Source organism: Thermobia domestica, chromosome 7, assembly GCF_964235325.1.
Source record: "Thermobia domestica chromosome 7, izTheDome1.hap1.1, whole genome shotgun sequence".
NCBI lineage: Eukaryota > Metazoa > Arthropoda > Insecta > Zygentoma > Lepismatidae > Thermobia > Thermobia domestica.
In genome coordinates, this window is record NC_137460.1 from 83,452,181 (window position 1) to 83,476,636 (window position 24,456).

Here is a 24,456-nt window from a genome sequence, read left to right on the forward strand (position 1 = left end):
TCCTATTTCTGCGAGATCCATCTTAATATTGTCCTCCCATACGTACATCTGCGCCTATGTCTTCCTAATGGTTGTTTTCCGATTGGAATTCCAGTTAAAACTTTGAAAGCGTTTCTATACTTTCTTCCATTCTAGCCACAGTCTCTCCTCGATTACTTTTTTTTTTTTTTTTTTTGAGGCGACGATTTTTGGGGGAATTGAGCTCAAGCACTTAGGAGGAATGGCCACAGCTGGTAAATATTACTAGGCATAGCTTATGTTATTTCGTTTTGATCCAAAGTGTACGAACTTTTGGAATCTTTTTGTATACTGTTTAACTCAAAGGGAAATTACTAAATGAAGATTGCTTCTGCCTTTAGTGTGGGATGACCAAGTTCGATTTTCGATAAGTTATTGTGCGAGAAAAAAGAAAAATAAATGAAAACTTTTAGTTTTACTTTTCATGATTGTCTGGTATAGGCTTAAGGAGACGGTGATGATGAGAATTAATGTAATGGTGGAATTAAGAAACTGAGGAAACGGGATAATTTCGCGAAAAAAAAATACACGCACACGGTGTTTGTCCACCACAAAGTCCACCTAGCGCGAGTGAGATCGAACTAGGGACTCCGTGTGCGAGAGATGAGCACTCTACCACTGAGCTAATTGCGCTTTTAGTCTTCTGTTAAGTTGTAGAGCCACTCACATACTACTTGATCCTGAAAATAAGACAAAAAATAAAACTATTCGGAGTTTCTAGCTAGAACGAAGACAATTACACGAATCTTGTGGTAAATATTGCATGTAGTAGCCTATTCCCAATATTACCGAAGTTTTACCACACTAAATGAGATGATCTGTATCATTGGTCCTTTGTTTTTGTATTGCGTGAACTTAAAAAAATGTAAAAAAATAAAAATAAAAATAAAAACTACAAGGCGACGGATGCTTATAGACGTTTTCGCATTTTTGCGGCATTTGTAAAAGAATATCAATGTTAAATTCCTCAATTTTAATTATAGTAAACCCTATATTTTTATCCTATATACTGTAGCCAGATGCTTTTATTTATAACTTTACAGAATTTCGCCGACTATCTAGAATCTCAAACCATACAAAAAATTGCACTCTGTGACTATCATGTCAATATAATAAATAAACTGTAGAAGGGGGAGTAACATTGATGTGTACGAAATGTGATCCAATCAAGCAACAGGTTAAAAGCACGTTGGTTCGTCTAGTTACAGAATCCCGTTCCGTAATTGGCGTTGGAAGGTGGAATGAATGTTGGCTGTATGTGTCAGTGTGGTGAATCTATATTTGAATTTACCATTTTGTGGTGAAAAAGTACATGCTTTTTGAGCATTGTTCATGTTGGAAGGGGAGAAAATGATGACTGAAATGAAGAATTTGTTGTTTCAAGTTCAGGGATGGTATTATTCGTGAACAACCTCCTGAAAAAGCTGCTTGGAAGTTCACTGATTCAAGATGGCTGACTCTAGTTATTATCAGGTGAGGTATCATGAAAAGTTTCAGCTGAGAGATTGATTTTCTGCTTGCATATTAATAAAGCTGTAATTAATATATTATAGTATGGCTAAATAATTGCTTGATTATGAGAGGATTGGGATATTTTAATCACAAATGCAACAACAACAAACATGACATACACATCAGTTGTCTAAAGTTCATTCAAGGGCTGGAGGCGGAAGTTCATTACAAGCTCGTCTGGGACGTGTCTCGTAGCAGTACACATTACAAGATTAATAAATGATATTTTTTAAAGCTAATATATGTTGTTACAGTAACAATCAAAATTTGTCTGACTCTATAAATAGGTATTGACCTAATTTGTCCTGACACAGGTCACACCAAACTGGTCGGAGTCAAAACAACAAGGGTACACGAAGTTTATAGCTTGTTTTGACCGATCGAATCTGATCTGAATTGTAAATGTTACCATGGATTATTTAGAAACTAGACATATTAAAGACATACATTGTTGGAAATTATCTTCTATTGATACTTTATTTTAGTTGAATATTACAAAAATGAACCGGAAATACGGAAGACAGGATGAATTAATTAGGTTATTGTAAGGATTTCGAAAGGAATTGAACTTACAAATTATTTTCTTTTGAATTTAAGTATGTACCAAACAGTATACCATGAACGACAGGTCTAATTTGTATGCACTAGCTCAGAAGTTGAACAAGGAATATGTTAATTATTGAAATGTGACGTACACTACCTAACAGTCATGGAAATGGTCTCAATGGCCCGAAATCTTCATATTATAGGTAGAAGACCATGCAGGAAATAAATTCTATCTCCCTCCTAAAATTACTAGCAATTAAGTTTGGTATGAAGTAATTCGGCAGTTATTGCGTTAAATCCTGCCAGCTTTTCAATATAGCAATAGTGACTTAATGAATAGTTTAGATTCCGTTCACGTACCGTAAATACATCGGTTTTGCACTGCCGGCCTTATCCGATTTCCTTCTTATTGTCCCCTAAAAGATTTGCGTTGGGCGACATGAAAATATCTTCCTTGGCATATATACAATTCAATGTTTCCACCGGAAGTATTTGTAAAAAAAAATTACAATTTTGAAAATACGGCTTCCGAATGTATGGCATATAAACTACAGTGCAAAACACAAACCAACCTGTGCTAGGAGGCCACTAAAATACGAATGCGATCGAACCGACTCAGGACAGGGTGAAGCTGGTGATTCCATGCGATTGTGCGGGGAAGCGTCTGAGGGGAACAGGCGGGTCGGCGATGGTGGGTATACATAGAAGTTTTTTCTAGAAATGATACGAGTTTCAGTAGCACTTGTCATGGTGTGGAAAATAACACCTAATACAGTCTTCTTTCATATGAGCGCTGTCGTAAGGTACTTGTAATGATTTTACACTAGTAACCCTACACTTGGAAACTTAGTGGAAGTAGAGCTGTATTTCTTTGTATTTGATTCTGTTGTCTGCAGAAAATTGTTCCTTATAAATGTCTTTTTGTACAAAGTATTCAATTTTATCTGTATATCCCAAAATGTTGTGAGTCAAAACTACACCAGCACCAATTTTTTTTTTTTTTTTTTTTTTTTTTTTTTTTTTTAACCCTATTCCCTAGTGTTTGGCACGAAAGCGTATTCTAGAATCAAAGTTTCAAGGAATTGAATCTTTGGGTTAGACCAATATTAATTCCTTTCAATTTTTAAAGGCAAACATCATATACGTTACTTATCGCGGGATGACGAAAGCTTTTGCATTCATTACAGTAGACGATCAATTTGATTAAGGCTTTCTTCCTGTCATATCATTACTGCTTTATTACTTTGGTATCGGTTTGTTTGATTTAAATGTGCTGAATAAAACCACGCTAGCATTGAGTTTTTCAAAATTCAGGTTTACCTGTAAATTAAAATAGGTATGATTGACCACTTCAGGTACTTATTATGTTAATTTTACGTTACCTACTCCAGTTCGTATCCTTATGGAGTACGAAACGATACACTATCAATAGTGAGAACAAACAGTCGTATTACCAAAGCCTGAAGCAACGTAATTGCCACTTATGTGCATACCCGCATTCCCAAACGCTCCGCTCTCGGCCCTCCTGCTTTACGTTGCCCTGGTGCGTTTGAGATTCAGTACTAATTTGTAGTGTCTATCTGGCACAATTTAGTGGGAATTTTCGCATATGTGGGCCGTAGTATCTTTAAAAATGAAACATCACCATTTTTCGCAATACTTGTGAGCCAGTCCTACTTTTCGTGTCTTTCGTAAGAATATCGCTGGAGTCTGTAAGGTCTCAACTTACTCCATGATTATTTTTTAATAATCAAATTAGAGCAGATAAGTAACAGGTTAGTTATGTTAGGTGAGTAATAGTTGTATTATAACAGAAGCCACATTGAATGAGTTGTCTGAAGTAAAATTTTGGCAAGTGAGTTACCCACGAAACTTTATGTATGAGGTAGTGATATAATACTGCGCTAGTACAGTATCTCGCAAAAGTGCGTCACACTCTCGTTTTCTGTTTTACATAGAGTGAACGAACTTTTCTGTAAATTAAGGGAAACCTCACTTAAAATGTGTCCATCCACGCCAGTCATTGGGAGAAAAGAAGTTGTGGTGGGTATTGTGTCCGTAGATTTTCTCTTTTCCTTTCACATTCCCATTCCATTGGATATTTCACAATTTGTCATTTTCATGAATAACTCGTCGTCTTTAACGTATAAAGGGCGTAATGTTTGCACGTAAAACCGTAAATTGGATTGAGGTTGCAGGAAAAGAAGGATGAAGAGAATATATATATATAATTTTAACGTGCCATTGTTGTGCCCTTTATGTGAAAGGAGACAGATGATTAAGGGAAGTAAATCATGGAAGAAATTGTATTTTTTCGTGCTTTCCCCACCGGGAATTGAACCCGGGACCACGTACGCGCTAGAATATGCAGTTTTTACAGCCGATTGTACACACTCAATTTAACTTATTTATTCATAAATAGAATTTAAAATTTTTGCGTATTGAGTAAGTGAATGCATTATTGATAATGAAAACAAAAGTCATTCATTTCTGTTTAGGGAATCTAAAAGATAAATCGCAAATATTCTTTGCAGTGAATAACTTTCAATAACGTAATTTTTCAATAAAAGACAAACTAAAATAGCATATTTTGTAACTCGAAACTAATTAAATATGTAAAACTCTATGGCTATGTATGCTAAAGGAAATTAATGATTCATGATAGAGCCTCAAACATGCCCCTGCTGGCGCAGCTGTCGGTGTTTTTTTTTCCGTACTTCCCTCGAAAGAGGAGGGACAAGGTGATGTGGCCGAGATTCTTCAATAATTATTGAATATAATTATAACGGAATTAGATGCATACAGGGTTGTAACGAATTATTTCACGGACTTCGCTGAGCACTCTTTTGTTAGCCATTCTAAGCAGCTTACGATTTTCACTCTTCAAGATCAAACGAGTGAATGACAAATTATCAACACAGCCGGTCATTTACTTCTTTTCCCAAAACAAAGAGAAGGCTACCTCCGAAAGAGGGCTGGTGAGGGTAGGGCCGAATTGTTTCACATATTTTCCGAGGGCGCACTTGAAATAGAAAGGCTTTAGCAATGATTACGATAGATTTAATGGAATGAGAATATGTCAGAACTAGAGAATTCACGGTTACGGTGTACCAGGGTGGATTGATTTAAATCAGTCTGATTTAAATCACTAGATTTTTTTAAATAAAAATCGTTGATTTAAATCCACTTCCGAAGTAAATTAATTTAAAGTGAAAATAAGTAAAATCCCGTTTCTGTTTTGTTATTTCGATTAAGGAAATTAATAATCATAATACAATGAGACTCAAATGTACAGTATAGTATGAAAACAAGTATCATGCAGAGGATGATTAGGGAAAATCCCGTTTTGAACAGGTAACGGAGCAATCCTGCTTTATTCCTTTCGTAACATTGGGTTTGGGTTTTAAGATCGTTAACTATTCCAGCGGGGAAATCACTATCGACATTTAAGACGAAAATTCTTTTTTGTGCGTGTCTGTTTGATCCTAGATAATAGGGTGTATTTAGAGGGGTCCTATCCCCTCTCCATTTTTGTTTTTTGTTTTATAACTTTAGGCGAAATTTATGTATTTCATGCTGCAAGCTAGTTCTGAGTTTTTAAAATTAGATCCCTGCCAAATATAAGTAACTTTTGTGAAAAAAAGTGTCATTTTGATAAACGTTGCTGTACTTTTTCCTTAATGCTTAACCTTTTAAATTATATAATTAAATTATTATATTTAAATTATATTATATTTTTAGGTGATAGGGTAGAAACTTCATTAATCGATTAAAAAAGTACCAATAAGGCTTTTTACTTCGTTTTCTTCAAGACTAGAGGCATTGTAGAACACGTTACATATGCTTTCACGCCTTTCTGCGTTGAGGCATAGTTTGTGATGACGTCATAAATTTAAAATGATAATTTTTGTTATGTGTATTATTATTATTATTTGGCGGGTTATATTTTGCATTCAGAAGACTGAAATTTTGCACTCTCTTTCAGTGCACCTCTTAATTTTCAGATGTTTTCAGATCTGTGTGTGGAAACAGCGGGGTCCAGAGGGGCAAAAATGTTTTTAAAAAAAGAATATTTTTAACAAAAACATAGCTTTTTTCGTGATTTTCCTGGCTCAGATGGAGACATATGAATGGTACCGTTTCAAAGGCTGTTCTATTCTGAAGAAAATGATGTACGTACTGTGCTCGTAGGATAAATAGGGATGTCTCAGAAACTGTTATCTGAGATCCTGTTTTATACGGGAATCTGGGGTATTTGGGGAATATTATTTTTCGCGGGCTTACTTTTGCACCTACAAGATTGACATTTTGCACATTTACTCAGTGCACCCCTCAGTAATTTTCAGATTTGTTTCAGATATCTGCCTTAAAACAGGGGGAGGGGTCCGCAGAGGTAAATTTAAAAAAATAATAGAAAATTCCTTTTTTCGTGATTTACCCGCTCCAGATACATGATGGAGACATTTGGAGGGACCCCGTTTGAAAATTTGTTTTATTCTAAAGAGAATAATGTACAAATCATTTTCCTAGGATAAATAGGGATGTCTGAGGAAGTTTTTGTATTACATCCGGGTCATCATGGGAATGTTCTTAGTTCATTGTTAAATAATTTCCTCACCCTTACTACTCAAGATAGAAGCTTGAAATTTTGTACACACATTTAGTGCACGCCTTAGTATTTCCCAGTTGATTTTGAGATCTGTGCGTTAACACAGGGGAATCCAGAGGGGATCAAAATTAAAAAAAAAAAGTAAAAAAAAAAAAAATGCCGATTACTCTCAAAATTTCCCGCTTCAGGGACATGATAGGGAAATGTGAATGCTACCGTTTCAAAAGCTGTTCTATTCTAAAGAGAGTGATGTATGCACCATAATCCTAGGATAAATAGGGATGATGCTGTAGCTGCTTGACTGAAAGTCTATAATTTACGTTTAAAAAGAGCCATAATTTAAAATGGTTAAGAAACATTGTTTGGGATTGATATAGGTTAACGGTTGGGGATAATTCAAAATTTATCCCCAATACTTTCACTTAAATGGCATAATTAGCATTTAATACTAATTCCTAATGCTTTTTCTTCAGTTCGCGACTTGCATTATACGAGGAGAAAGATTTGATTTAAATCAAAAAAATCGATTTAAATCAAAAAATCAACAAAAATGATTTAAAAAAATCATGATTTTTTCCCACCCTGCGGTGTACGCATCGTTGGGGCGGGAGACCCGGGTTCGATTCTCAGTAGGAACTCATGTATTTTGAATCTCACGTAAGTTATAAATACGCATTTTATATAGCCTTAGTGCTGAATGAGACGCTAAACTCCAAAACAACTGTTCAATATTCCCTCGTACAGATTAAGAATACTGGAGCGATTTATATAACAATGAAACTCAATTTCTTCGTACAAATGACATTATGCCTGCTAATCTCTTTCTTTGTTGGCGCATGCCGATACCCCATTTGCAAATGTAAAGTTGAGAGATACCAATAGAAACAGTTCTTCAAAAAACCTCTTATTTCATTGGTGCTTGTCCACCAACTGCGTACATGTATGTAATACTTCTCCGAATTGTATGCCGTAAACAGTATGTCTGCCTACTATATACTATAAATATATATAGCATTAAAACAGGGCGCAAAATTTTAAAGTCAGACGCACTCGCCAATCCAAAAATGATGGTCGCCAGTATCTCTCACTTACAAATTATGTCTTCCCTCTTGACAAGGAAAGACTTCACATTGCGTGCTTTCTCTCACTCAATGACAATTATTCTCGTACGAAACAGAGACTGTGCAGCCTTTTGAGTTTAGCCAGAAACTACTCCTAATGAACACTGGTCACCAGCTCTAAATTTCTAGTCGCCAATGGCGACCGGAAATTTTGCGTCGTGCATTAAAAGATTAACCCCTTCGGGATCCTATGGTACAATTTGTACCATATGCACTTTTCATGGTACATTGCGTTATTTCTCTGCTATTTGAGCTTTTTCGTCCGGTTTTTTTTTTTTTTTTTTTTGTTTGTTTTGTTTTTCAAGTCCAGAGACATTGTAGAAGACATTACATATGGTTTCAGACCGTCCCGCGTCCAGACGTAGGAGGTGATGACGTCATAAGTCAAAAATTTATTTTCTCATTTTCTAAGCCTATGTTCAATATTTTTTGGCGGGCTTATTTTTCTACGTAGAAGATTGAAATTTTGCACAAACATTCAGTCCACCGAGTAGTATTTACCAGAAGTTTTTTTCCGATTTCCTCGTAAAAACAGGGGGGTCCAGAGGGGCAAAAGTTGAAAAAAGGGATTTTTAGACCCAAAAAATCCCTTTTTTGGAAATTTTCCCCCTTTACATACATGATAGAGACACGTGAGTCATACCGTCTGAAAGGCAGTTCTGTTCTGAAGAGAATGATGGGCGAAACATGACCCTAGGGTAATTAGGGATGTCTCAGGAAATTTTTTCCCTGAGATCATGGTGTTTTGCGGTCGTTTTGGGCATGGTGGGAATTCTTGATAAAATTTCTCCCGCCCTTACCATTCAAGATAGAAACTTGAAATTTGGTACACACATTTAGTTTACCAAGTACTATTCATCAGATTTTTTTGGAGGTTTCTACGTTTACACAGGGGGGCCCAAAGTTGGACAAAAAAATTTTCCCTTTGACATCAATTTTCCCTCTCCTGGTATATGGTATGGGCATGGATGTGATACCATTTGAAAGCCTGCTCTATTCTGAAGAGAATGAGGTATGAACCATGATCCTAGGATAAATAGTGACGATGCAGTAGCTGCTTGACTGAAAGTCTAAAAATAGCCCAAAATGCCAGGATCCGGAAAGAGTTAAGAAAAACACTAGCTTCCGCTGGTTTGTCACTGCAAGGTAGCATTGCATTTCGCACCCAGAAAGCACAAAGTGCTAAGCGCCAAAATGCAAATTTCTCAGTAGAGAGCATAAGAACGAATGAAATACTAATGCCGATTCTTTCTTTCTTCTAGAATGCAGTTTTCACTGCAGACCTTTTATATTGTCTCCTTTCTGCACAACATTAAACGTGAAATGAGTAGTCAGGATATGCACTTAGTTGGAAATCAAGGAAAGTAGCGCTTAACACCTTTCTGCTTTCTGGTGCGATTTGTTCCGGGTCAGAGCAGGGCGAAGCTGAGTCCGCACAGGGATGCGTCTGTATTGGTATTGGTGGTGGTGGATTTCGAGGGTATTGGTGCAATTTAAGCTGAGAGAAAACTATGAATATGGAAGCTTTTAAAAGATAAAATGTTAGTGGAGATTTCATAGCATGGTATCTCTGACATGCGGGTAGATGTGACGCCTAATTTTATTCCACTCTTCACCAGCATTCAATATATTGGAAACTAATTACAAATATAACCGTGTAAATAAATCAAATAATAATTCATTATAATTTTATTGTAGTCCGTTAAACATATAAGAGATTATTACACTGGAGACGATAATTATGGAATAGCCTTTTTGTATACGGTAAATTGAAAATTATTTCGAATTTATTCTCGCTTTCCAGAATAAATTTTCCATTTCATAAGCGTTTTGAGTTCTGTGTTTAGTGTTCAGTTGGTACGTATCCATAGGCAAGCTGTTACAGATACTACTACTACTACTATATTGCGGTATTGATAACTAATGTTGCGGAAACTATAATGTTGTTCTATTGTAGAATATGTGAATTTCTCCGGATAAAATTTGTAACTAGAATATGATTTGACCGGCGAAGTTCCTGAAGTAGATTACTGTAAATTACAGAACATCGTACTAGAATTGATTTGGTAATTCGGGAGTGTCTGCGAAAAGGAAATTTAGTAGAGGGCTAATTCATTCATTTGTTTTTATTTTTTATTTTTTTTTATTAGGATTAGAAAATGGCTGTATAATTTAACAATTCTTTATGTACGTATTATAGCTTGAGCATTACTTTTGTATTCCCAATAAGTGTGCTAGTTTCTGTTTTCAGTAAATAACCAAGAACAACATTTTGAGCTATAATTAGTACTTTATGTAGTTGGCACCATCAATGTGATGTTCGTAACTTCACTCTCATTGCACATACAGCTTTGAAACAAAAATATAATACACGAAAGCGCTTGTGCTGAATCGAGTAGTATTTTTCAAACATTTGCAGCAAACCAGAAGTGTCCGAAATAAGAATTACTATTCCACTTAAAAATCGAAAAATAAAGATGCCAACATTTCATAGAGTATTTCAGGTTTATTTATATAGTGAATATTTTGATTATTTCTGTAACTCCTAAAGGGATAGACGAATGGAGTTGTGCATATAAAATGTGTATTATTATTATTATTATTATTATTATTATTATTATTATTATTATTATTATTATTATTATTATTATTATTATTATTATTATTATTATTACACTTGTACTGTCAGTGTAAGAGCAAGGGTAATACTAAAAGAAGTTTGAAAAAGAAAATCACGTTTCAGTAGCCTCTGTAATTTTCAGAACTTGAACATAGTGCTACCGGAATTGGCAAATGTAATTTGATATATCATGTTTTGTTTTCAAAGTTGCATGTGCAGCATGAGTCGAGTTCAAGGCCAGTTAGAGTTGACTGCCTCACCTCGTGTAAACGAAAGATATAAAACTTGCTTCATGAAGGTCGTCTACGGAAACAAGAATAACTTTTAGTACTATAATATTCCGCACCTGAAGTGAGAATTCTGTATTTAGTGCGCACATTCAGTAGTTCTTTGGGGATTTGTTATATTTCAGTCTTTTCATCCACCAGTTTCAGAATGGAGGCACGGCGGCTTAGTGGTAGAGCGCTGAACTCTAGTGTTAGGAGTCCGTAGTTTGATCCCAGGCTAAATGTGTTTGTAGTAGAGCCAGGCCAAAATCACTCGTGTTTGTTAATCATCCGTTTCTTTTCACCTACTGACCATAACCGTAGGCATAAAATTAAAAAATAACTTTTCTTGCACTATCTGCTCAAGTGCAAACACATAGATAGCATATTAAAACTAATTGATACAATCACATCTTCCGCTTCCAGCGTTGCCCAGCCAAAGATATACCGGTAAATAAATATAGCTTTGAATAAGAATTTCTGTTCTTCAGTCATTTTGATATTATGTAGCTGTTGTGTGTATTCAAATGTTTTAAATGTGTATTTAAAATTTATTTTTGTATATTTATTGATAAAAGCTGTAAGGTCGTAACAAAGTCTTCCTGATTTTCTACAATAATAATAATAAAATAAAAAAAATGAGGACCCTAAGTTTGAGCTGTACTGTAATATTAAACTCTGTGCAGAGTTTGAAAGATGTTGGTTTGTTCTGAATATTTATGGTTCTTAACTTTGCGTTTTTTTCTTTCTTCTAGGGTGACTATATTCGCCACCCTGTCCTATATGAGTTAAGTCATAAATACGGCCTACAGACTGATGGAGGAGACGGAATGCTTCCTCATAAACTGGAAGAATTGAAAGAACACATTCGTCGTGAAATACGGAAGGAATTGAAAATCAAAGAAGGTGCTGAAAAATTACGAGAGGTAGCTACAGATAGAAAGAGTCTTTCTGATGTGGCTACAATCGTTAAAAAGGCGAATAGTAAACTAGCAGAACTTCATGCCGAACTTCAGGAGCTTGATTCACAGATTATCCTTACCCAGGGTCAAAGTGCTTCTACTGTTAATAATGGTCAAGGTAAGTTGTATTTAACAATGTTTTCTGGTTGTGTAATGTGTTTTAATTTTCGCGTTTGTCGTTGCCAAAAAAATGTACAATATATTTAAAACTTACCAGTCTTTTATAAATCATTTCCTTATGATTAATCTACGAACAGTGCGTTTTTTTTTTTTTTTTTTTTTTGTAGCTATGTTTGTGTCTCTTCGCTTTTACTGTGTGTCCTCCTACCTAGTAATGGGTGCTAAGAGACCTCCGTCGTCGGCACACCCTCCCCAACCTTTTCAATTCAATTCAATTCCTTATGATTAATAAATTACTTTCAGTTATAGTTTACTGAGGGAACTGCTAAAATCTGCATTGAAACATAATCCGTGTTGCGTGACGGTTAATATACCTGCTTTTGTAATGCGTTGTCTTTTCGGCGTGAGAACAAAATTATCGATGTTGACCTTGCATCGCGAGGCAGTTAAGAAGTTGTTTAAATAAGGACAGCCAACTCCCCTCCAAGAGACCAGACATAGTAACGAAAACCAATATACTGGCCACATAGAGCCATGTGGCAACTCAGTCCTTAATCTTCAGCACCAAATAGCTGTGAATTTTTACGAATATAAAGGAAATTCACTTTAAAAAAAAAAAATACTCTAAAGTAAATTTTTGAGAAATGTTATTTCATGACTGGGAAAAGAAAGAAAGGAAAATAAATAAATAGTCGTAATATGTAAAATGAATATTTTTTTCAATTTCCGTTCTGTTGTTCGTAATGTTTCCTCCGTGTAGTATAATCAGAATTTTACGTAGCTTGAGTCGTTGTGCCATTGTTTTCTTTTCCCATAATTAATAGACTTGCTTTGTAAACAATTTGTTTCGGGTTCATTTTTAATTTTTCAGATAATAATTAAGGAACCCACCTCCTTATATTATTTGTGTTTGGTGTTAAAGTTAGTAATACATCTGAACTGAGCAAATATCGTTACTTAAAGAACATAAAGAACACACAGTGTGAATTCACCGCATTTACCTCCATGTTCCCTGAAGCCCGACATTGAAGATTGCTACTTTTTCACATGTTTGCATTTATCTTATGTATTATTGACAATCCTTACATGTGCACATCTTAAATAAGTACAAATTTCTGACCAGAGCTTAATACACTTATTTATTGAAACTAAAATAAAGAGTTACAGTTTTAATAGCTTAACGTTGTCTTCGTCAGACACCCATCTGGTGAAGAATTAATTGTGAAAGTCCGTATTTTTCAATAAAAAGAAACATACTAACAGCTTCTGTTGCTGTTAGGCTTAATAATTTTACATACATCTGGCAACTTTGAAATTACAAATCCATAAATATTCTGTCCGCCGTAGTTACTAATGCGTAACGTGATATCTTGTACCATGCTTTCAAAAACTCTGAGCGGGGCCGCGGTGGCTCAGTGGTAGAGCGTTCAACTCTGGTGCTTGGGGTCCCGGGTTCGATCCCAGCCCTCGCCAAGTGAACTTTGTGGTGGACAAACACCGTGTGCGTGGGTTTTCTCGGGGTTCTCCCGTTTCCTCCAACTTTCTTCATTCCACCATTTAATTCATTTCTCATCTTCACCGTCTCCTTTAGCCTAACCGGCATAACCGTGGGACGTAAAACTCAAAGATTTCATTTTCAAAAACTCCGAGCATAGTAACTACATATATTTAAGATTTTCTGGAATTCAACATTCACATTTCACTTGACATTCTGGTGTCTTCTCTTATTTTATATATAATATAAAAAGTAATTTGATTGAATGGATTTTTTTTTCTATTTCGATTTAGTGCTAAGGTGAAAACGTATTAATTACCTTGGCATATACGTCATCAACTTGGTGGGGCAGTAGTTACGTAATTTGTATATTATTATTATTATTATTAGGCCCAATTATTTGATGACATACGGTAAGAGAGTTTTCTGTAGTTTGAAAGAAGCATGTGCCCAAAGATTTTTTTAAAGGGCTGGTATATACCATCAGCATAGGTATTATATCAGAAAATATATTATTTAGAAATCTTGACTGCTTTTTAAACTTTTTTTTTTTTTGGGGTCTGTGTGAACTATGCAGTGTTCTTTAATTATTTGAAAATAATTCGATTTACATAATTACTGATTCTTATGTATTTTTTTCGGGCTATTTAGATGCAGTACTATCACCGGTTGGAAACCAACCACTGCCTAAGGAAGAAGGCCTTACAGCTTACGACCAACGCCTTATATCATTAGAAAAGCAGCTTAATATTGAGTTAAAGGTAAGCTTTTTGTAGTTCTTCTGATTTTATAACTTCCGAAGTTACGATCCTTTTACGTAGCTTTTGGAGTTTGTAGGTTCCTAATGCAGAACAACTGAGAATACGAGATATTTAAATAAATGAAATTAAGGAACTTTTTATAATGTCATATAGGCCAAAACTTACAACCAAGTGATTTTGCAATCGTAAATGGATATGGTTTCTGGCAGAGCTATTGTACATGAGTATACAAGTAGATTCAAAAGTGAATTCATTCAAACATTGTTTTTCTCAGTACCTTCGTGGGGATGGACCGGACTCAGTTTATTTTTTTTTAGCAACTTTCTTTTCTTGAACACGAAACAATTATGTTCTTTAGGTATACAAATCGTTCAATAGTATTGATGCTTCTTTCTTGGATTTAGGTTCTTTGTTTCTGTTAGTAGATGTTGAAAATGTTGACGAATCTCAAGTAATACTGAATAATGAATTTCTGTATTTGCTTTATGCATTTTACGTTGTTATTCCCGTATGCTAGTACAGTGATGATCGTTAAGTAGTGATGAGACGGGGTTAGCCTTTCTGATAATTGTAGCCCTTTCTTCTCGTCTTTGATACTGTATTTATCTGATTATACATCTCCCCCTTCAAATGAGTAAATAAATGAGAAGTGAATTTGTGTCCTTCGATCGCGAAGTAACTATTCTGTTCCCTACTTCATCCTTTTGGTTTCAGTTTGTATGCTTAAACTCATTTTGCCTCCAATGACTAACCTGGTTTATCGTGAGGGGTAAAGCTTTAGTAGAAAATTCGAAGAGTGAAAACTCAATCATTATAATTTCATTAGTGTAGACCAGTGTTTCTCAAACTGTACTTCTTAATGCACTTTTGATTCTCTTAGATTGAAATTTAGAAAAAAATAAGGTTCAAGTAAATTGTGCATCATACACTATACCTGAGAATCTAAGACAGGTATTAAGTGAATAATATACAATGCAAAATTTTCGCATGGTACCAGCTTTACAGAAATGTGTTGTGCGTCCGGGAACTTTTTTGACCCCAGGGTGATTCTAGCAACTGTGTGAAAATAAAATGTAAAATATATGCACAAAAGGGATAATGGATATATTATCAGAACCATGCACATTTTAAAAATACAACTCCTTGGTTTAAGTTATAATTAAGTTACTCATCAATTGTGTTTTTACTGTGAGATGTCGCTCCTATAAATATTATTTTATTTGTAAGTTCCAAAAACAATTTTAATTCAGAATATTAATTGCAGCATGTAACTATATTGCAAGTAAATAATGCGATTTCTGAAATAAGCACTTGCCTGCAGAAATTTACCTGCAAAAATAATAAAAAATAACGTTGAAAACCGCATACTTAATACCTGACCCTATTTCAGAAGTGCCAAATTAATTTACTGCCAACTGGCATATAACCATGAATATGGTACCTGATTGTAATAAAATATTCACAGAAAGCATACCTGGAAGATAAGAAATCCATGTTAGCTGTAAAACTTACTTCAAATATCAAACGAGCGTTCATAAAAAACATACAAAGTCTAATATCATTCACTTATATTAAAGTTTCAAACTATGCTTGCATAAATGTCGGAAGTCATACAAGAACGACTTCATCTGTCTGTCGAAAGGTATCAAGCTAAAATGAGATACCGAGAAGCGGGTTTTTGCAGTCTATTCAGCGTTGCAAGAGTAGGTCCTATCTCCTTCATTAACCCTTTATTCAAACCAGAAGTAATAGAAATAAACTATTTTTGATTTCAACGTTTATCGCCATAGAACAAAAACGGTAACAAACATCGGAAAGCAGTTTTATGCAATCGATTGAGCGTCTCAAGAGAACAGAGGACATATCATAAACACCATCAACATTCTACTGCTTAAACATTCTAAGTGGTTAAAAATTACAAGTACTTCTGGTTACAGTATTGATTTCTATAAAGCAAAAACGGTAAGAGGTATCGAGAAGCGGTTTATTGCAAGTTATTCAGCGTCCCAATAATAGGTTACCTCTCCTTTGTAAACACACTATTTCAAATTGGAAGTTGTAGGAATCAATTATTTCCGATTTCAACATTGATCACCATAGAATAGAAACGGTAACAGATAGCGACAAACGGTTTTTGCAATTAATTCAGCGTCTCAAAACAGAATCACCACCACCTGCAATACACTACCAAAACCTGAAGAGGCTGACATTTACTAGTACTTCCTGTTTGTGGTTTCTTGCAATCGGTTCAGCGTTCCAAGGATAAGTTACACCTCCTCCATAACTCAATTCAGACTGTAAGTGATAGAAATCTACCATTTACAGCTTCAACGTTGATCGGCATAGAACAGAAACTAATAAATAGCGACAAGTAGTTTCTTGCAATCGATTTCAGCGTCTTAAGAGAAGATACCCCATCACCTGAAATGCTCTACCAAAACCGGAAGTGATTAAACTTTACTAGTACTTGCAGTGTTAGTATTATTTCTATTGAACAAAAACGGTAGATCTCTGAAAGCGATTTTTGGTACAGATTCAATGCCCACGAATGAATTCTGCCTAGGCTTTTATGTCTCTTCAAACCGGAAGTGGTGAATCGACGATTTCCAGTTTCAACACTGATCACATAATGGATAAAACGGAAGCAGATAGCGACAATTAGGTTTCTAATAGGGATTCAGTACTCCAAGAATATGTTTCAACTCTGATTTTATTTCTCTTTCAACAGGAGGTGATAGACATTAAGTAGTACTTCTGGTTTCAGCACTAATCTCCATAGGGTAAAAGCAGTAATAGATAACGACTAATGGCTATTTGATTTAGAGCGTTCGAGAAATAGGTTCTATCTTTGATCTTATTTCTGTGTCGCAGCCAGAAGTTATAGATGTACTACTTCAAGTTTGAGTGTTGAACTCATATAGTTAGGAAGTCTACCATAGTTTCACGCTATGAAACGAAACTAACTTATTATTATTAAATATCCTTTAAATATTATTCGTAGCGTCAATTTTATATTTTTAAGAAAAGATAGCTTTCGAAGGGGACAAGAGTCGGATGGTCCGTATGACATTTTGACTAATAAAAAAGGTCTCCACTTGAAAGAAGTTTGAGAGGCAATGTTGTAGACCCTGGATTGTTCAGACTCACCAAGAATTATGGTACAGTACAGTCCATATAGGCTCAGGTTGTAAGCACCAGTCTCAAGAGTCAAAAGTACGTCTATTCAAGGAACTCACTAGGAAGCGTGATGGGTAACCCACTAGAATCGCAAAGCAATAGACCCAGATTCGAAAAAATGAAATGAAATCTTTGAGTTTTACGCCCCACAGTTATGCCGGCTAGGCTAAAGGAGACGGTGATGATGAAAAATGAATGAAATGGTGGAATGAAGAAAGTGGTAGGAAACTGGAGAACCTCGAGGAAATCCACGCACACGGTGTTTGTCCACCGCAAAGTTCACTTGGCGGGAGCAGGTTTTGAACTCGAGATTCCATTCACCAGAGGTGAACGCTCTACCATTGATCCACCGCGGCCCCCTAGACCCAGATTCGATCCTTGCTCAGTCCCATTTTTCCATTTATTTATTTATTTTTTTTTTTTTGAATTTTCGGTAAACTTACCTTAAAGAGGATAGAATGTAAGGACAAAGCGGTTAATTCCTCCATTTTTCAGATAATTAGTGAATTTAAATTGCGCAAACTTCATTTGATTGTAAAAAATGTAAATCGTACATCAAGGAGATGTCCTTTTTGTTCTTTATAAAAATTGAAGATTTCCAGAACGGCTTTTTTTTTTCTTTACGTAGAATTGTATTAAACAAAAGTTTCAAATTATAGTGAAATCTCTGAATAACGGACGCCGATGGGGCATGATTATTTCTCTGTAAATGAGAGATATCCGTTAGGGACATGATACGCAAATTTATATCGTATTACTCACAGCTCATGGGGTAATTGTATGAAGTATCTAGTAAATATACTATTTATAAAAGTAAATATGGACTAATATCGAAATATTGTACTCAGTGTTCGAATTACTAGAAGAATGAGGGGAAATCCATCTGTAAAGAAACACTATCACTGGAAATGTATTTATATGAGCGTGTACTGCGTAATATAATCCTTGTGTGTTAATTCTCTTCCGAAATAACAAGACATGTCCCTTAATTCTCGTACTTACTGATTTGAAAGAAAGAGTAACCCAATAAGAACATAAAAACATTATTATTAACACTGCAGTGGTCGCGCGTTTTACTATTGTAGAACAGGTGTTTTATTTTTAGAATCCTGAGCAATTGACAAGACTCTCGATCTTGACCGGTTATGTACCTTTCTCCGCCAACCTCCTGTACATCCCAGTCTATTTTCAGTTTTTGTTCTTGCATCTGCACCGATTCGTTACATGATTTCATTAGTGTTCTACTATTGTAGATCGCGCGACTATTGGCGTACTAAGTTTGTTACGTATTAGTGGTTTATTTCATTTTACATTTTCACGTTACTTTTGTGGAATACATGCTTGTATATATTTGAAATGTCAGAATATCAAAGAGAACAGCTGCGTCTTTGGTTAGAACAGGCAGAAAGTGACTGTGAAAATGTATTTGGGATCGAAGACATGGAGGCGCTCGAGGAAGATTTTGTTGAAGAAACAGTTGAGTGGATGATACCGAAAATGTTCGAGACAATATACTTGAAGAAGAAGAAAACATTCTAGTACAAACCAATATTGAAGTCATGAGTCCAGCCACACCACCTTCTCTCGACATACGTTTCTTTTATATCGGTAGAGAGAAAAAAGTAGAAACTCCTCGCTGGTATGTAGATCCCGTAATGCCAAGAAACTCACGAATTCCCAATTTGAATATAATACGAGCTTTTCATAAGCTTAGCCCACAAGGTATCATTTTTAAGCCTAATTGATGATGAATTGATTATGAATGTAGCTGGTGTTAATGCTCTTAATATATTTAGAGCAAATAAGAACGATGTCAGTGTCAGACGTAAAAATTTCCTACAGGATCTAGCTTTTGTATTGATAAAACCTGCAATAAACCAACGTTTAGGCATAAAATCCTTGCCAATAGATCTTCGACATTGAAGAAGATTTCTGCTCGGCTTCGGCGCAGGTGTTCTGTTACTACAAGACGGAGCTTCCTGGGTAGGAAAATGTTTCATTTGTAGCTGTTCTCGCAACATGTCAACAGGAAAATATGCGTTGAAAGTGCCAGAGATGGGTCTACCCACACCACCAGAAAAGCTTGTGTGACGATTGCTTGGAGTAGATAATCATTCCCAAAGAGTACATCAAATCATTCTATTTCTACGATGTATCATAAAAGAAGGTTTATGCTCTTATTTCAACACTTATACCTAAACACATATTTGATTGTCTGTTTAAGGTGGTTGTATGTTGAATAAGATGTACCTAACGTTTATATTTGTCAATATTCTTGCATTAATCAAATATAGCTAACAATTTTAAAATATTTTAAAATGTGTATAATACTTAACTAACGCACCCAAGACCAATTATTCCTAAAAATCATAACACTATAGAAAAATACTGATGTTCTACAATAGTAGAACGCGCGACCACTCACGTAACGGTGGAGGGCGCGACCAACGCAGTGTTAAATACTGAAAATGTCGACAGAACTAACTAATCAAAACGATATATGAATTTTTTTCAGGAAAAAGTCTTCGATAGTTGTCGGCCGTCTGGATGCGCGAAACATTTTTTGGCTAATACTTGGTTGAAGATCTATACTATAGTTTGGGGCGATAATTTCTTTTTGACACACATTGATATTGTGACTAAAACACTGTTGATGCTAAAATTCTGTTTTATTTAGGCGTATTTAATTTAATAGAAGAAATATTTAAATATTAACTTCAAATGTTTTATTCTAATTTTAAAATATAATACATACCTTCTAACTCCATTGTAAATCACACAACTCGACAACACATGAAACGCGTAAAATAATCACAAATGTCGTTCTTTGGCAAGCGGTAAGCAGAAAATCGTTCAGTGTATGTAACAACTGAATTACCACTACTATAATAGCTTCCCTGTAAGTATGAGTTAGAAAGAATGCCTGTCGCACGATAAGAAGGGTTAACCGGAAACGTAACAATGTTTAATTTATTCTTAACTAGAATTTTTGATTTGAATTTTGGCAAACGGTTCGACCGAACTACCCTAGTGTGTGTCCTCGAAAACCAGAACAAATGTCAGAAGGCCAGGCTGCTTCCTGCGAATAGCACACTTCAGGTTTGTCAATGTCTGAGAATACTGCTGAGCATTGATTGTTCCAGTCTCCATATTTGCTGAGTATAGAGTGGACCGCTTATTCGAACTTTATGCTAGTATTGCGATAGCTCAGGAGCTTGTAAGGTTCCTGGCGGCAGCTCATGTGGTTCGGATCTCACGATAAGCTGTAGGTCTTCGTCTCATATAACTTAGCTGCTGAAAGGGACTTTAAACTCATTGCTCTATTGCTTGAGGATTTGGGGGGGGGGGAAGGAAGATAAAATTATCTTCAGCCTTTTTCTCATGTAGACCTGTGCTTTTTTGTTATTGGTGGAATGTTACTAAGATAATAACATGAGTGTTTTTTTCTTTTATTACAGGTAAAGCAGGGTGCAGAAAATATGATTCATAGTTATAGCAGCGGTCATTCACGGGACAAAAAACTTCTAGCAGAGGCTCAACAAATGCTGGCCGATTCGAAAGCTAAAATTGAATACCTAAAAATGCGAATAATGAAAGTAAAACAGAGCCAACAGGAGAGACCTAGTAATGGGGACAACGTGCAAAAAGGTAAGTGACGACTCATTTTTATGTTTGTAATGGCCGATAATATGTATTATGACAGGTTTACTATTAACCCTGGAACTCCAGACATATTTTTATACCTTTGTGTACCAGTCGGGTCCAATGGACCCACAGTAATATATTGAGACCATCTAGACATATAATTAAATTTTTGGGAGAAAATGAACAACGAAATACTAAAGAATGTCATTTTTGTAATGTATTTATGACGAATTAATAAAATACATTTCGTAGTTAACGTAGTTATACCGTACACTAGAAATTTTGCTAACTTAGCAGTATTACTATTTCTTTATATGAGCTCAAATAGAAGTTCTAATTTTTAGGCATAATGAAATAGTCAACCTTTTACATACACATAATAACAACATTTGGTTACAAGTAGCAAATAGTTGCTTCCAGAAAACTGAAAATCGATCCCTTTGCCTTTTCTTTTGCATTTGTTAAGGTTAGTATACGAAACATTTTTCACAAACAACTCTGCTGTGCTTAGAACATACATTTGTCTTGCATTTGGTACAGAAGGTTCTTGTCTTGCGATCCCGTTTTGCTGGGCAGATCCCGCATCGAGCTTTCTTTTTGGATGACTCTTTTTCCGTGAGCTGATCGTTTCAATCTCTGTCTCTTGTCATTGTTCTGTAGTGACAAGAATATAATATAAGCGTTGAGTGCGCTTATATCAATCATGTTGAAGAATACTACCAGAGGCCATCTCCTTGTCATTCGCCTTGTGCTGTAACAGCGGGTCATCTGGTCCATAGTGTCGACGCCAGACTTTGTTTTGTTATAGTAAAGGATTACTTCTGGCTTTTTCTCTGCTGTAGAAGTGTCAACTTCAGGCTGGTTATGCATTGTACTCAGAAGAGTAACAGTTTTGTGCTTCTTTGGACGGTACGAAACTATCATGGCATTCTGTTGGAATCCAAATAAACTGCTTCTACAGCCCTACTTTTATCCGCTTTGGTAAATGAAGTTGGGAGTTATGGCTTACTCTTCCGTATAATTCCGACGTAGGGGAGTTTTCGATCCTTCAATTTACGTGCAAGAGAAAGACTTAAGAAATTATCCCCAATAATATTTCTACCACTTCCAGCAATTTCTTCTGTCAGTTGAAGAACGACTCTTTCCCCTTGATTGACTTCTCTTCCCTGTTCTGGACTTTTTTTGCTATATATTTGCATCTTCCAGACATAGCTTGTGGTGCTATCACAAATAACTCAGAACTTTATTCCATATTTACCCGGTTTACTTGGTATGTATTACGGAAAGGGACAACGTCCACGAAAGTCACAAGCTGTTCGTCCACCGTCAGTCTTCAAACACTGCACGAATTGGAGATAGTTTATCATCAGATCTTCTCTGGCGCCTGAGCTCTGCATCATCAAAACGTAGAGCGGAATTGATTTGTTGAAAACGATTCCTGCTCATAATGGAATTGAAGATAGGTCGACCGTTTTCCTTACTCCAGAGCTGCCTAGTTTCTTTATTCTTTGATTTGTATAACCCAATAAGTATTAGCACGCCGATATATTTCTGAAGTTCCTCAACACTAACAGGTTTCCACTCACGAGGAAATTTTATCCTACCTTCCTTGTTAGTCCACTTGCAAACTGTTTCCAGAATGTTCCTACGAAAAAATAGACAAAAAGCAGATTTCTCATCATCAACTTCCCTATTAGCATACCGTGTAGGTCCACGGTCCTTTCTAGTTACATTGGCAGCACCAGCACGCCCGCGACTGGTAGTGAAGGGTACTAAATTCCAATGTTCTAAGCCATTTCAAGAGCGGGAAATTGCTTCATCTTGTACGTCGCTGTCACTGACATAAAAATCAGTCTCACGTGCAGGTAACTCTAATAATTCACAGTCCACTTCTCATCATCTGTCGAATCACCAGAAAAATCATCCTCTTCTGCCAACAGACATTGGCGTATATCGTTATCGGAAAGTCCGCCACGTGCCATTATCCTCACACACTAAATCCAATGACTAAAGTGAAACGTGCACTGGCTGGGTTAGAATATATATTATAGGTAGAAATTTATAATATGCCACTGAGAAGTGGTGTCAGGGAGAAAACACCATAAACCAGTAGACATTACGTACAAAAGGAATAATTAGTTAGGAAAACTTACTAACACTGCTTTAAACTCCTTTATAAGTAAAACATTTTTAAACATAATACTGATAACAAAGAATAAAGAACACACTGACGTTAATTCTGTTTAACAAAGAATAAAGAACATACTGACGTTAATTCTGCTATCTATGATCCACAATGTAAATCACAACCAAAGTTGAACCAGTATTCCTATTTAAAGTATACAGTGGGTCCGCTGGACCAATCTGGTACACAATGCTATAATTTTTATATATACCACCTGACTTAAAGGAACAAAGTATTTCTGACATAACAAGGGAGAGGAGCGCCATAAAGAAACAGTCCGTAATATTAACGACCACTCACGAAAACTTACTCTGCTATTAATAAACGAAAAGTCATATGGGTCCAATGGACCCGTTTGGGACTCCCAGGGTTAAATACTTAATCGATTGGTATCAGAACAATACGGCTAAGTCATGATGGTAGGAAAGGATGCTAATATCAATTAAGAGTAGGAATGAGTATGTTCGAATGCTAGATATAATAACGAAGAAAATTAAGAGGAGTATCGGTAGATTAAGTTGGAATAATTTGCCGTTCACTCAAGAGCTAGTAAAATATAAAACCTTAAGGCTGTTTTTCTTCTAAAATAATTTGAAATATGAGGTGGTGTATTTCTCTCTTAGTGTCAAAACTACGTTAAAAGCAGAATCTTTTGGACGTGTCTCAAAGACAAGTCGCCAAAGCACATAATTGCCAAGGCCAGACTCACCAATCAACATTTTTAAATATTTATAATTTGCCAGATTCTTATAGTTGTGACGTGCATGTCGTGGTCATGCTTCTTGACAGCACTGTAAATACTTCATCCCTCCGCGCTGGTTTGATGGGGAGCGCGCTCGCCTTTAGTGTACAGGGTTCCGTGTTCAATTTCCGGCAATAGAGCCTTAAAAAAAGTTGAACTCATTTTGGTGGTTCGGATTCCACCTGAAACTGTAGGCTCATGTCTCATGTAGCTTCGGTGCTGAAAGAGACTCTAAACTCCTATCGAAGAACAACAAACACTTCAATGTTGGTGCGGGTAGAAAGGTTTGTCCTTCAAAGGATAGGGTAGAGAATGATTCAACTGATGTGAATCGTCACGACAATTTTCCCCGCAGTTACTACGCGTGTCTGTAAAGGAGCTCTGCGTAACAGCTTTCAAATTGTCGTGACAAATATGTTTATACAGCTAATTTCAAATTATGTATTTAATTAGATTAAAAAATTATTAGAAAGATGTCCTTTCAGCTTCCAAGCGCATTTCTCGCGAGTTTTATCGCTAACTTAATTCCGTTTCACTCCATTATGGCACCAATTATTTCACAATAATTTATTTGCTTATATCAACGCCTCTACTTAATAGGCGTGCTTGTGGATTAAAATTTTAAAGAAGGGTATATCATTCCAGTATTCGAAGGGATGGTCTAAGAATCCGGAAGG

General features: G+C 35.8%; 1 protein-coding gene across 1 annotated transcript in view; it reads left to right on the forward strand.

Annotated features, from left to right (window-relative positions):
* The first annotated feature begins 1,173 nt into the window (after positions 1-1,173).
* The window catches only part of Pkn (serine/threonine-protein kinase N), a 173,501-nt gene continuing 150,218 nt past the window's right edge, over positions 1,174-24,456 (forward strand). Inside the window, exons 1-4 of the mRNA XM_081764973.1 lie at positions 1,174-1,491; positions 11,448-11,772; positions 13,921-14,030; positions 20,666-20,855. Of these exons, the coding sequence (XP_081621099.1) occupies positions 1,468-1,491; positions 11,448-11,772; positions 13,921-14,030; positions 20,666-20,855 (649 nt within the window). The 5' untranslated portion in view covers positions 1,174-1,467. The remainder of the gene's footprint in view (positions 1,492-11,447; positions 11,773-13,920; positions 14,031-20,665; positions 20,856-24,456) is intronic.